Source organism: Echiichthys vipera (genome assembly GCF_963691815.1).
Source record: "Echiichthys vipera genome assembly, chromosome: X".
Taxonomy (NCBI): Eukaryota; Metazoa; Chordata; class Actinopteri; order Perciformes; family Trachinidae; genus Echiichthys; species Echiichthys vipera.
This window is the reverse complement of record NC_139825.1, coordinates 30,910,989-30,926,777: the sequence shown is the minus strand read 5'-3', so window position 1 is coordinate 30,926,777 and position 15,789 is coordinate 30,910,989. Positions and strand designations below refer to the sequence as shown.

Below are 15,789 nucleotides of genomic sequence, written 5' to 3'. Positions count from 1 at the left end.
TATTTCCGACAGCCCCTGAAGGCAGCAGTACCCCCTCCAGTTTACAGTCTCACAGCGAGAATTCAACGTGATCGCGTCTGTCTCAGAGCAGCGGTGTGGTCTCTGACTGAGGAGCGCTCGTATGTTTCTCCTTGTACGCACTTTTAAACAGGATGTAGTGACGGTGACAGATCACGGACAAAGACGCACAACTGCGGGTTAAACAATGCGATATGACAAACACCGGTGAGCCAGAAATGAGCACCGCGGAGGAGAAGAAGACAGGAGGAGCCCCGATGAGGCAGCTCACCGCCGGCAGGTCTTGACGACTGCTCCCGTTGACCTGAGACGCCTAGAGGCACCGCACGGTTCACGCACACTGCAAAACCAACATAGCCGAAATAGTCCACAACCCGTTTGTGAAACTTGAAAGCGATAATGGCGAGCCAGGGCGACTGCAGTGTGAAGGTTGCATTGAGGTAAGCCTCCAACGTCTGTCTGCTGGAAATGTGCCGACCTTAGCAGACAACATTGTGTCTGTGCCTCAATTAAATGCATCCTGCACACCTATAGTCTCCACCACACACTCCTTGCTGTGTCGGCTCATCGTAGGATAACGTTAGAGCTACAGAGAGGACGATAACACCTCGTTTTGTAATACAAGGTGGTGCTCTGCACAGTATTGATAATGCAAAGCATGTGTCAGCACCACGCTATCTCCCATATGATTGTTTTCATGTTGCAGGGCAGGCACGTTTTCCACAGTCCGTTATTTTATGCGAAGCAGCAGCGTGCGTTCACGATTTAACATTGGGTGAAGTGACAAGGACAGCTTCAGCCAGGTGCAGGGAGGAGGAATGGGCGTTTCTCCTCAAACCAATTTTTGTATTATTCTTATTATTCTCACAGGGAACTGCATGCAGTCCCACCTCATTATAACCGAGTCTGTAGTGAGCACCTCATGGATGAGTTAGCTTCACAACCAGGTTTGAAAGCAGAGCCTTGTATTGTTGTTTTTTAAAAAAAGACCCTGCCTCTGCAAATGAATCAAACACAAAGAGATGCTCTCCTTCAGAGCTCTGTCATTCACTGGCTTTGTTGGAAATGCACTCAAAAGCTCCGGCGGCGGAGCAGCTTTTGGATTTGTATCAGGATATATTAGCAGCCCATCGATTGTCTGTGCCAAGACTTAATGCAGTTTGAGAGAGAGATAACATCAATGTGCACATGCTGGCATTGGGTGCCTGTAAAACTCATGCCTCCAGTGTGATCAGGGCTGTGGTCTGTAGTCATGCTCATTTTTGCAGTGTGTTTGGGGCTGAGGTGGTGGTCTGACAGACCCACTGTCCTTTAACTCACACCCTCCCAGACTCACATCAGCTAATGAATCCCAATTGGTTGTACTGGTTGCCCTGTATGAGAGGATTAATAGAAAATAGGAATCCTTACACCCTCTGTTATTATGCAAAATGTAAAGCAACTTCAACAAAGTAATTGCAAAATGTAACTGTTCAACCAGGGTCCCCTTTGAGGTCCTCCAAACCCAGGTTGGTAACTATTGACTGAACCTCGTGGGGGGTTGGAGGATGGGGGTCGGGGCCCAGTAGAGCAGCCTTTTTAAAGATGAACCTTACAACCGATGGCACCCGTTTCCCCCAGGGGAGAATTCAGAGTCACTTGTCAATCAGCCGCTGAGTGGATCTCCTTTGTGCTTGTTCACAGCAACGAACTGTAACAGGAAGTGGGGTGGGGTGTTGGCGAAAAAAAGCAAAAAGAAAAGGTGAAAAGAGAAGCCACAGAGACAGCTGGTGGCCGCTGCTCAACTGAAGTTATTGATTAAAGCCTGGAGAGCGGCATGTTGTGTAAATGTGACTGAATGGTGGTGACATATCTCGCTACACACACACACACTCGCACCATACTGTGTTTTAATACGTCTCCATCATTTTTCTTTAGTGATGCAATATTGACACGATCTTCAGTGTGTGAGCATTTTGTCAAACTTGGTAAAATAGAATTAAATCAATACAGAGGGCATTATAACCACATTTCAATCACTTTCAACTTCACATTGTAATTAACAGTACTTTGTGTAATTGCATAGCTACGCTGCCGGGGTGGGCAAACACTGCTCCTTTTCATCATGTGTGATCTGCGTGTGTGTTTGCATGCCCTGTGAGTGCCACCAAAAGTGTTTGACAGGAAATGGGAAGCCCACAAATAAACACACTGAGAAAGATAACTTCCTGCCGTACAAGCGATAGTTTTCCCAAAGACTGCAGAGCGTCTTTTTTCCCTGAGAAAAGTCGGCTGCTGATAAGAGATGACTGGTTGGTTTTAATTGCTCCCATGTTGTGTGCAGCCCTCCGGGGCAGACCGTATAAAGTCTGGACTCTGTTTGTGTGTGTGCATGTGTGAGTTTGCATTTGGAGGGCAGTGGGGTTGTCTTGAGGACCAACCAACACACACACACACACACACACACACACACACACACACATACACATACACATACACATACACACACACACACACACACACACACACACACACACACACACAGTAGTCTGAGTCGCCAGCATCCATTTCCTGAATGTCTGCACTGCCTTCCCTAAACAATGGCTGTATAACCACTGACATGACCTACAATCCTGCATACAGACTTGACTGCCTCAAGAATGGATGTGGATATGACACACACACACACACACACACACACACACACACACACACACACACACACACACACACACACACACACACACACACACACACACACTTAAGTCTGCATTGCAGTCTAGTCAAACGTGATGAGATGCATGAAATGTTACTCCCTACTAAGTGGTCGTTGTTAATTTGCTTCTGGCTTCACTTAAAAGAAAAGCTTCGTCTGAAGCAAACTGACTGTTAGAATGAGAAGACTTATACATTTCCTGCGTTTCACCCATTCAAACCGCCACACACACTCACAGTCCTATTAGACGTATGTGCAGTTTCACTTCCTCTCGATGTTACGTTGAGTGCTGCATTTGCCCCAGGTGTAAAAGCTTCGTGTTAGTGCTGGCTCTGAGCGTGCATGTGCTGCTATAAATGACAGTAATTTCATTTTTGTGTGTATGCATGTATGTTGGGTGTAATTTTACATGAGAGTTGCGAGCAGTGCATACATTTTCTATTTGCATATCAGTCTGTGTCTCTTGCCGTTTCTCTGCTGCCACTAACTCATTTCAGACCAGCGAGCGACTCTTGTCTTCCACCAAAGTGCTACGTCAGCTTCCAAAGCTGCATATAGACACAAAGACAAATCTGTTTAGTGCTGTTATGGTCTTTGACCTTTTGACTGTTGCTTGATGTTCTCACCTTAACTGACGCTTCCTCAAGGCTTTTATCCTTGTCTATTTTGAGATCTGTTGCCGAAAAAATGACCCGAGGATTCTCAGAGTTTTGTACATTTGTGGTTCAAGGTGATGAAAGTAATTATGCTGAATGAAGAAAATATCTTCTGTAAATAGAGCACAAAATAATTCAGTGTTTTTTCAGACCCTGCAGGTGGATGATTGGTGGTTATTGTGGACAGTTATGATTCAGAGCTTTTTAGCTCAAAGGCCATGGTAGCTCAGCTGAGTAAAAAAGGTGAGCTTTTATCCCTCCAGTCTTCTGATATCATGCTGATAAGCCAGTCCAGAAGTAGTGCTTTGCAGAAACACAAAAAGTTTTTCATAAATCCATAAAAGTGTTGCAGATTTTTTCCGCCGAGGCCCAGGTAGTGTGAGTACAAATGGACCTGGCCCGTGGGGGGAGAGGGAGGTGCCGACAAGTACTCTAAAGCACGGGCCACGGTACGCACGGACAGTGTGAATGCGCCCCAAAACTCTGGTTTCAAAAACAAAACAGGGGTAGTGGTACAACTGCTTTAAATGGGAGTTTTTTTTGTTGTAGGACGTATGTCCTGTGTAGGCTACCAGTCTCGAGTGTTTCCTGTGTGTGTTAACAGTTTGCCGCACAGGCTCTGTCTGAGTTACACACCTCCCCAGGGGGTTGCCTTTAAAATGTCTGGACCCTTGTGGGAAATGGTGTGTTTTTGTGTGAGATTAGCCTATAGTTTGTACTAGTCACAGGGTAGTGCTGCAATGTAATCTCCTCATGAGTGCATTCTTACACTTGGTCTCAACCCCCCCACCCCCCATTGATTGGCTTGCTGCAGATTTACAGTCAGGGAAAGTGAGAGCAGGTTTGTTTTGTTGATGGGAGTCGCACTGAAGTTTTTTCTATTCGGTGAGTCGGCCTCAACCGAGGGAAGAGGAGCAGGAAACATGACAGAGCACACACCCAAGCTGGCCGTCCACAGCTGTGCATCACTTCCTCCTCATGCTACCCTGCGGGTCACATGTATTTTTTTTGCTGTTGTTGTTGCCCCTCATATCTATCAGACCTAACAGTTTTGTGTTAATGTATTTTGTTTCAAGAGTGCCAAATAAGCTGCCTGTCTAGAATGACTTAGCATTGGGTGTACAGTATGTACTGTATGCTTGTGTCACTACAGTGCAGAAGAAAGAAACATCTGACAATAGACCTGAAAGTTGTTAGGAACATTGTGTTTAAACCAAATGACATTGTGATGTGTGGAAAGGCAAGAAAGAGAACATTTCATGACAGCAATGGGTGTTTTCCTTATCACCTAGGAACTGTTGCATAATCAGACTGCAGGCTCAGGGGCTTTACCAGCACTTTGTGGCCAATGAGGTGAAAAAGGTCTGTGGAACAAAGAAGTTAGTGAGGTTGCCGAGTTACGCCCTTTAATCCTGATTTTCCAAACAATACCACAACTCCTCTTCATTTCACATCTGATGACAGGTGTATAATAGAGCTATTTGATTGTGTTTCTGAAGTGACGATTGTTTATAGATCCTGAGGGTGAAAGTGATTGACCCATAACTTGTGTATTTACGCCAATAGATCAGAAGTATTAGGGGCTAGGCACAGGCTTTGGTATTAAAATAAGTTGTGCAACTGGTCTGTTGATGGACTTTTCATCAGCACTCCCAAATGGTGTGCTGCTGTTGCAGAATGACTTCCTGTGAGGCTGCCACTGGACTAGCCACACTTCCTGCTTTGTGAACTGCTGATGAGCCTGTTGACACAATTCTGTTGAGACTGGATTCTCAGTGAGAGTGTGGAACTAAAAGAAAAAGCCTCGGCCGTTTAAAAATCTAGGAATCATTCAACTGAACTTCATAAACAATAATTTGTCTGCTCTTCTGAGACAAAAAGGGCCCGTTGTTCCTGACTCAAAAATGGAAAGCACTCATTGATCCTGAATGTGCTAACTGCGCTCGACATGACGACATGTCATCTTCCTTGTCAACTTACTTATAAAAGTTGGCCTCATCCTTTTTTTTTCTCTTGCTCAAGCTTGTCCGAACTGTGACCAAAATGCTGGAATGTCACCAGCTTTTTTTTCTGCCGGCCCCTCTCAGCTCCTTCCATCTCCTGTTCACCCACTCTTGCACGTGCATGTCCACACACACACGCAAACACACACACACACACACACACGCAAACACACACACACACACACACACACACACACACACACACACACACACACACACACACACACACACACACACACACACACACACACACACACACACACACACACATTTAACCACATTTATTTGAATTCATCCATTTAAATTCAGCAAGGAATGAAAGGCGCTTCAGTCTGAACATTTGCATTTTTCTGTTATCAGGGTCTCATCATATGTCAGCTGGAGCTGGCCTTCTAAACAGTCCTAACTGTAATCATTCATGCCGCTCTGACACAAGAAAACCTTTTTTTATGGACTGCATGGTCAGCACAGGAAAATAATCAATTGATTTATTTTATAACATTTTATCAAGAGTTAAATACATTTCTCTTCAAACCTTCTGTGTTCTGCATATTTTGATAAATCACATAACTAATATGTGTGTGTTGACATTGTTCTGGTCATTTTGAAATCTGTGTGTGTGTGTGTGTGTGTGTGTGTGTGTGTGTGTGTGTGTGTGTGTGTGTGTGTGTGTGTGTGTGTGTGTGTGTGTGTGTGTGTGTGTGTGTGTGTGTGTGTGTGTGTGTGTGTGTGTGTGTGTGTGTGTGTGTGTGTGTGTGTGTGTGTGTGTGTGTGTGTGTGTGTGTGTGGCAGAGGCCCTTTAAACAGAGCACCTCTCGGGTGAGCTTAGACAGAGGACACAGTGTGAATAAGTCTGATGTCACTGCAGGTCTTTGTGCTCTGTGCTGAGTTTGCACACATACACACACACACATATAAAGACACAGAGCAAGGGCAGAGTACTGGAGGCTAAATGGGGATGAAGAACAGGCTGTATTTTTAGAGAGTACGGTAGACAGGAAGGGGTGAAAGAAAGGTTTGCAGAGTCAGTTTTTGATGTTGTCTTTGTTTTTTGTTTTTTTATGTACTGCTCTCCCTCCTCTGAAAAGAACAATGCTTCCTGCAATTCAACACAACCTATACAAAGAAAAATCAAAAGAGAAGAAGGGACAGAGAAGGGGGCGGAGTGGAAAAAGAAGCAAGTGTCTCTTCTGTTGTCAAAGGGGTTACTGTAGTGTGCAAATATGAGCTCTTAGCCAAACATGCAATCAGTTTGTGTCTGACGTGTGCATACAAATATGTTTATGTGTGTCTGAGCATCGTGTGTATGAATAATCTGGGCACAGCTGCATGTATTTGCCATATTCCCGCAGAGGGAGGAAGAGACAGAGATGGAGTTCTGTCTAGACTGTATAGAGTTGATTTACTTCTGTATTTTTGTATTGTTAAATTGCATTCTCTTCTGCTGTTTTAGTCTCTGAACTAGAAATGTAACGTGACTTACCAGTAAACAAGTAATAGGATTGTATAATTGCAAATCATCTGTTTTGTGTCTCTCTTAACATCCACTTAAACACACAGGCACACACACATATTTCATCAGCCTCTGAATTGTCTCTTGAAGAATTGCACATTGTAAACAAGTCAGAAGACAAAGACGTGAAGACCTCTGAATTTGTGCCAGTCTGTGTACTACGTATGTGTTTGTGCATGCTTCAGTAGAGCTGCTTTCAGTGTCTGCTGTGCATATATGAAGGGGTAGGGTGTGTGTGTGTGTGTGCGCATGACCAGCTGGCCCATAATCACCTTCAGGGCTAAGTAGCTTAATCACTGCTGGAGTTTGTGTCTCTGAGTTTGTTTATTGTACTGGGTGTGAATGGAAAGAGATGACAGCAGGGCGAGGCTCTAAAACTGCTGATTTCAGCACTAACATACTGATGAACTGAAATTTTATGACCAAATACCTGCATAACTATGTGCCACACTTTGGCCCTCATTTATCAAACGAACGTACGGCAGAAAAACGTGCGTACGACCATTTCCTGGCAAACTCCGGCATTTATCAATTTGGACGTGAGCAGGAGCTACGTTCAAATCTCACGTCTGGTCTGAGATCGTGTACACAAATTTGAGCCTGTGTATTTGCGGTGCAGCACAGCAAAATCTCGCTGAAAATAATTAACAAACCTCAGCTGTCATTAAGCATAAGCAGTCACATATTAAGAACAGATCAAAACGGATTCTTAAAACAAATGAAAAAAATAAAAATTGTGGTTAGAGCAATTGATTGTACTCATGTGTGTCTGAAGGCACCATCCATGAATGATTACGCATTCATCAATCGCCAAAACTACCACTCGATAAATGTACAGGTGATTTGTGATGCCAAGCTATCGCTTTTAAACGTGGCGGCCAGGTGACCGGGGGGGGGGGACACACACGATTCTTTTATATTTCAAAACTGCTCGGCTCCAGCCCCCCACGACCCCGACAGGGACAAGCGGTTGAAGATGAATGAATGATAAGGAAAGCGCATTGCAGAGCCAAAGTCATCTCCTCGGTTAGTGGCTACCCTCGATAAATTGCATTAAATCAAACAAGGTATCAGATGATTAACATCTTGGTATGGTTCTTCTAGGTAACAACGGTTATCCTCCAAAGCAGGGATGTCAAAGTCAAATACATCAGTGGGCCAAAAAAACAAATTTGCTACAAGCCGAGGGCCGGACTGGTTTAATGTTAATTAAAACATATTAAAATGATTGCATATAACCTATTGAACCAAGACCTAATACAGTGTACCGTATTTTATATATATATATATACATATATATATATATAATAATTAAATGAATAATCCAATATTTTTGTACGGCTCTGTCAGTAATTTCAGGTGACACATTTTTCATCAGGCCCACAGACAAAAACAAACTTCCTTCAAAGAGAAAACACATGTCCTGTACATTAAATTAATAAAGCAATATTTTCTTATGACTTTAGTTATTTTAAGGAAAACATTTTCAACAGGCAAACAGCAAAAAAGAAAATGTCCTTCAAAAATAAAATGTGTTTCTTAATATCAAGTTAAAGACACACAGCTTTGCTTTTTACCTCCATGAACATGTGCTCTGCCTCCCACCGAGCTTCAAACACCCTGTTCTCATCCTCCACCTTCCCTTTAGCCATTATTGGGGAGGGGGGGTGCTGAACGTTGACATCTGCCCTGAATGCTTATGAATAATGAAGACGGGGCGGCCGACTTGCGGCGCTACAGTGAGTTTGCGGGCTACCGTTGCATTGTGGGTAATGTAGTTTTGGTGCGTGAAAAACACCAGCAGGCGGGTGTGGCGTGCGGGCCGGTTCTAATACTAATCAAATATCATCCCGGGGGCCAAGATCATTCATTGGCGGGCCGAATCTGGCCCGCGGGCCTTGACTTTGACACCCATGCTCTAAAGGAATACCTAATAACCCCGCTGGCAAACCCCGCTACAGAGCAGGAGCGCAGGTTCAGCAGTGCGCACACACGCCCACACGCCAAAGTGGAGCGCTGCTTCGCGTTATTCTTTTCCATACAGCATTTTTATAGGCCCCTTTTATAACACTCTTAAGACTGCCAAAAAGCACATCTTTATTTTGCTCCATCTCGGATGTCAGGATGCCGATCTGTGTGTCGGAAAAGTTTCTTTTCTTTCCTGTCTTCCTTGTCTCCATGTTTGACCTCAGTGGGCGAGGCCTCCGAAACAGGAATATTTAAGGGCGTAACATGTTAATGACGATCGAATTCAGCTGCCGCATTTATCAAGGCCCGCTCATTCGTACGCTGAGATTGGTCCGATACGAATGTTTCATAAATCACACGTTGGTCCTGTCATACGACCAATTCTGCGCTCAGATCTGCGCCCGTTTTCACGCAAGATTGATAAATGAGGCCCTTTGTGTTTAGTGCTAATTAGTTATTCTTAGCATGCTAACAGGCTAAAACCGCAAATTTTATACCTGCTAAACATTAGCATGTGAAAATCGTCAGAATCGTCGTAAGAATGCTAGCTTGCCAATGTTAGCATCCACCTAAAAGCTCAGCTGTTCCTCAAAGGACTGCTTGCTGACATGGTAGACTCTTGGTTACACTCTTGCTTGTTTCATTCATTCATTCATCTTCAACCGCTTGTCCCTGTCTGGGTCGCAGGGGGCTGGAGCCGATCCCAGCTGACATCGGGCGTGAGGCGGGGTACACCCTGGACAGGACGCCAGTCTATCGCAGGGCACACATAAAGACAAACAGAGACAGACAACCATTCGCACCTACGGGCAATTTTAGAGTCATCAATTAACCTAACACAAGCATGTCTTTGGACTGTGGGAGGAAACCGGAGTACCCGGAGAAAACCCACGCAGACACGGGGAGAACATGCAAACTCCACACAGAAAGGCCCCAGCCGGCATTTGAACAAGTCCATTTGAACAGTGCTAACCACTACACTGTGTAGCCCTCTTGCTTGTTTAATAAAGTCAAATACACAGAAAAAGACTTTTTTTTTTTTTACAATGATGAATAGAAAAGTCTAAGACACTGCCTACAAGACTGATGACAGACACTGTAAGCTTTATGCTTTGTGCTAATCACCTACAGCGCGGCAAAGAAGTTAATAAGACGCATCATTTACAAGACATCAAACAGTTATTGAGAAAGTAAAGGCAGTGAGCTTCAGTTTCATCAGTGACATGTCAGCCTTATATTGTGATTCTACTGACTTGCACAGTTAAATCAGCTAGTGAAATGTTTAGATTGATTCAGGAAGTGTATTTAATGAGCATACAAGCTCTTGGAAATAGCAGGATAAGTTAGCCTAAAACGCCCTTCCTTTCTGGCAGAAAATTGGCTACATTTAGCTGTAGCTTATCATCTTGTCTTCTCCACCATTCATCAGATATATAATCATCATTACCATCATCAAACCATTTATATATACCTGTATATCACATAAGCTCATATAGGTCTGCAAACATTTAAAGAGAATACATGTGTGTGTGTGCATGTACCTTCAGCCCCTGGCTAAGTTCACATACCTACAGACAGACAGATGTGCTGGCTGGCTACATTAGCACTCATGCTAAATGTTGTCTGACAGAGTGGGAGGCTGGGCTGGTGGTAATGCTAACTAACCCTCCAGGGAGGCAGACAGACAAGCAGAGTCATGGCAGCAGTCTACAGCTCAGCAGCATGTGTTGTACACAGTGTGAATAAAAAAGGTTAACACAACCAAAGGTCTGAGCTTTATATTCTTGAGCTATATCACACCCCAACATACACATATTGTATGACCCCCTAGTATTTTGTGTGGTCCTGTGGGCTACAGTTGGTGTCCTGTTCATTTAAACTATCAAGTTACATGCAAGACATTATTACATATTTTACATTTGAATAATTCACATACATTGCTTTTCCAATATTTCACATGGGAAATGCAAAACACCACATGTGAAAACATCAATTTCACATATTATTGTTATGTTAAACACATTGAACACGTGATGAATTCACACACAAGGACGTGTGTTTTCTCAAATGCATGGCAGCCATATTTCACGTGTGAAAAAACTCATTCAGGCACATGTGTTTTTTAGATGTTTCCATATGTATGTCATATTTCACAGTTATTTCACACTTGCTTTAGTTGTTAGGGTGCTGAACCCTGGATAATTAAAAGCAAAATGTGAACCAAACCATTTAGCCTCTGTCTTTATTAAGGACTTGTTGCCACTTTCCTTTTTAATCTTTGATCTTTTTTATAAACTCCACACTGGGTCAGTGCCACTTCTAATTTATTGTCACAATGGATCAGTTTTGTGGCATGGTTTGTGGTCTGTCAAGTATACCACTAACACTCTCCAGATGATAAGTATCCATATGGTGGCCCATATAAAAATTACACACAGTCATGGTACTAAGAACAAATGTTCTCTTAATGGCCAGTGCCTCCTCTTTCAGACCGCTGAAGTTAATTGGAATCAAGCAGAAATTGGGTAGCACCTCCTTGACCTTCACAGGGCCGTTTGTTGTGAAAATGTAGGAAAGGAAGCTAATTTGATTCTTGCTTGTGCCTCCACCTCCCCCCATGGAGCAGCAGACAGAGCAGATGAGGGGGGATGAAGGGAGGGGGGATGAGGAAATGAGGTGGGGATTGACCCAGAATCAGCTCCGATGATGCGAACTGATGTGCCCTTGTAACAATGAGAGATGATCATCTGAAATTGAATGATGATTACTAGTCTTTGACAGTGGTGAGAAGTTAGTTTCATACTGGCACACTGGGGTTACAGTAATCCAATAATTCCTTTATCACACTTTACTTACTTAGAATTATATACTTAACGATCTCAGACCTTTTAAGCTCGAGTGTTTTGTCTGTGTAAAGCCTGAAGGTACGTACACTCAGACAGTAAATAAATGCAAACTGCGATGGCTCGTTGTATGTTTTTCACCCACTTTGTGTTGCATTCCAATTTCAAATGTAGCCGCGCCGCTCTGTCCCACTTTACCTGATACTATCAGCATAAAAATGTGATATATGAGACCCTGAAGTGTCTCACAGATCTGACTCTGAAGCCTCGGCTTCACTCCGCACTTTACCTTTGGTGTGGTGGTTTGTTGTCACAGAAAATGGATGTCTATATTAATCTTTTGATTTCAAGGGACAACAGACAAAAAGAAAGCAATGAGGCCACAGTTGTGTACTAAAACAGACCTTAAACTTACGATGACAGTGCATGTCTTTTTGGAAATACATTCCTGATGGAGAGAGTTAGTTGATCTTTATGGAACAGTTGAACGAGCTCTTTCCAGATAATGTAGGACAACTCTGTCCTTGAAAGTCTGTCTCAGTTAAGAAAACGCTCATGTTAACATCAATGAACCAGTTTGCTCGATTGTGCTCCAGCGTGCAACACTGCATGCTAACACAACCAGTCAAACCAATGAGCAAAATATATGTGAGTCCTGCGCTCTCTTATCGCCAGTTACCAATCAGCAGCAGTGCCTCGGGCCACAGGGCCGCCAGTCTGTGAGGTTAGTTCAATAGATAAGGTCATTATGAAGGCCATGAACAGTGGCTCCCATCTATTATACGTCTGAGTGTGGAGGTGAATAGACTTGTAGTGCAGCATCAGATGAGTGTGTGAGAATGGCCTTTCAATGTAACCCAGAAAGCAGAGAATATCCTCTATTGAGTGGTAATTTAATCCAGTTATCCATATACAGTAGAGAGACTTTCAGTGTGTCAATGTTGGAAGGGGTGGAACACCAGTTTCTAGAATTAGATAGTTGATGGAATTGATATTAATGCTTTTATTACTTGAAAATCTGAGTAAGTCTACTTTCAGTACAGATTAATTACCCATGTATTTTCAATAATTGTAATAATTTCGTCTATATCGGAAAATATGTATTTTTAAAGCCAACATGGACAAGAAATCTTTAAAGTGATCAACAAAAATTAAGATTGGAGTGTCTTTAATTGCTTGACAACTGGTAAAACACCATCTGCTGATGAAAATCACATGACTGAAAACTCCAGAAAACAATTAAATGGATTTAAGATTCTCAACTTTAAGATATTCGTTTACTATCACATAAGGCAAAGGAAAGGGAAGAAGAAGAAGAAGAAGCTGGAATGAATCAAAGAAGTTTGCCGTTATTTTTTTTCCAATCCATCTACTGACCATTTTAGCTTTAGCTTGCATATAAGTAGACATCCATTATGCCCACAAGACATTATTTTCCCTTGGAGTATGTTACCCTGTGGACACATTGCATTGCATCAGGCATGGTGCCCTGGGAGAATCAGCATGTGTGTCAGTGTGACGAGACAGACGCCAAATGGGAGTGGCAGAAGGTATCCACCCTGAGTGTGCCTGCCACCTCCTGGGCAAGCCAGCTGTCCACGCCCAGCGCCAGCCTACTGCGACCACTGTCCTACTTTCTCTACACACACGTTCTTATAATCTGTCTTCTTTGCTTTCCAATTTACATATTCCACACTTAGTCAGCTCTCCCCTCCATTTACTTCATGCATCACTGCCTCATTTTGCCCAAGTGTTCCTCATTAGTAATCCCACTTTGGTTGCTCCCACCTGAGCCAGCCATTTACTGTGAGAACCCTGCTTCCTGTGTGGCCATTCTTCTTTTTTTTATCCTGGTATTCACAGGTCAAAGCTCGCTAAATGCCATTTCTCACTCCACTTTTTCACCCACTTTTATTTGATGCCAGCTTATTTCATTCAAAGCTAACATGGCCATACTTTGCCAGGGACAAGGCACAGTCAGGTGCCCATTGCTTATTTCTGCCATCCCCTTAGAGAGTGTTGGACCTGTGTGTGTGTGTGCGTGTGTGCGCGCGTGCGTGGGTGTGTGCGTGTGTGTGCGCGCGTGCGTGCATGCGTGTGTGCATGCGTGTGTGCATGTGTGTGTGTGTGTGTGTGTGTGTGTGTGTGGCTACCAGCCTGTTAGCCTGCTGTGATGTTGGGACGATGTGAAGGATTGGAAACCAAAGCGAGAGACAGATTTTGTAGTGACTGGCATGCTTCCACAACCCATTATGGGAGAGTGTGTGTTGCTATTACACTCATGCACAGATGCTTAACTGATTACTCTAAGAGCATGGCATAGATGTTAAGGGGAAAGGTGTCTTAGATGGTTTGTGATGGATAGAGACGGAGAGATGAGAAGGACAACTGCAGGGAGAGAGACAGTTTTATGTGCGGAATCGCTGCAGACAGCCGATCCAGGAAATCAATGGGAGGACTGATTAAATGGGTAGCAGGACAGAAATGCCTACTGTAGCTCAATAATCATAAACTGAGCCTTTTCAGCTACGCTGTGCTTGTGTGCTAGGTGGTTGGTTTTACAATAACTCTTTGATGAACAGGCTTTAATTAATGAAAGCTGTAAGATACGAGAAGATGTTCATTAGTGATGCATAAAACATTATGTCAAGGAATTGCAGTCAGAATTCTTAATTTCTCAACAAAAAATACTGCAATGACTAATTAGGATGCAAAAAACCCACTATACATATTCATGATGTTTGTGATTACATTTAACATGTTTAATTGTTTTTTAAATATTGGGGGAATATTATACACAAAATGTTTTAATATTAAAAGAATAATATTTGATACTAGCTGGAATATGAGGAGGTGACTTGTTCGCTCTGTGACTGACTGAAATATCTCAACAGCTGTTGGATGGATAACCATTAAACTTACTGTACATTCAGGGTTCCCAGAGGATGAATTGTAATAACTCTGGCTAACAATAACTTTGATTTATGACCAAAACTCTTAAAAACTAATGATGTTCCCAGCAGCCTCAGCTGTATTTTGCATTTACTGCTAGTAATGATACCATGCTAACGCACTAAAGTAGGATGGGAATTAACACAGAGGCCATTTTGAGTATTTTGCTAGGTGTTTATATGTCTGTCTGTCTGTCTGCAGCCAGACTTTGTCACCGCAATAGCATTGCAACCATGCAAGATACAGTCACAAAACATAACATGTGTGTAGTTGAGATCAAAATAAAAGCCAAGTTCGAAGATAGGTGTGATTTCAGCTAAAGAGGGTAGAAAGTTTTTCACCTATCTTTCTCAATTTAACACTCGGTGGCATATAATTCCACTACATAAAGGAAATTCCAAGTTTAGTAGAGGAAATTTCAATGCATTTCATTATTACAATCAAGCATATTCTTAAATCTATCAGCAGTACAGATTAGCTTGGATAAAAGACCTTTTCTGAGTCTTAACTGTCAAGTAATCTTTTGGGCAATCGACCGATCAGTGACCTTGAAACAAATGTACCTATTTTACTGCCATTCTCATTTTGTCCAATGTTTTTTCTTCCTATTTTGACCTTTAGCAGCCACTGGTGTGCCTCCCCTCCATCCATCGCTGCACCTCAGGGCCTCTCTTGTTTCATCCCACAGTCACTGATATGCCCAGAGCTCCTAACCCAAAATAGGCCAAACCAATTTCCTGAGTTCTCAGGGCTTTTCACATCAAACATGCGACAATCTTCATGAATTGCCATTCTATCCCCGCTCTCCTGTTCTTGTTCTCATTGTCCCCTTTCTCTTGTTCACTCTGTCCTTCTATTTGCATGGCTCTTTTAAGAGAAAGGCCTGAAAGAGCAACAGGGAGATAAATGGTTCAAAGAGCAGTAATCAGCTCCACCTTGACAGGTTTTCGGAAATTTTGTATCAGGTGTGACAGAGGCCGCTATCACATGTTGCCAGAATATCTCCAAAAAAATCCTTCTTTTCTTGATGAATATACAGTACACATCCAGATTGGGTATAATTTACATTAAGAAGTGTTATTGTAGTTTTTCAATAAGAAAAGACTGTCCTTTCTGAGAATCTGCTGAGTTATCTTGTCCT

The 15,789-nt window shown here is 42.9% G+C and overlaps 1 protein-coding gene across 1 annotated transcript in view; it reads left to right on the top strand.

The window, feature by feature from the left end:
* Positions 1–383: 383 nt before the first annotated feature.
* kif21b (kinesin family member 21B) overlaps positions 384–15,789 on the top strand; it is a gene marked incomplete at its 3' end in the record, with an annotated part of 58,181 nt that continues 42,775 nt past the window's right edge. The window contains exon 1 of the mRNA XM_083938778.1: positions 384–458. Coding sequence (XP_083794904.1) covers positions 418–458 — 41 coding nt within the window. The 5' untranslated portion in view covers positions 384–417. The remainder of the gene's footprint in view (positions 459–15,789) is intronic.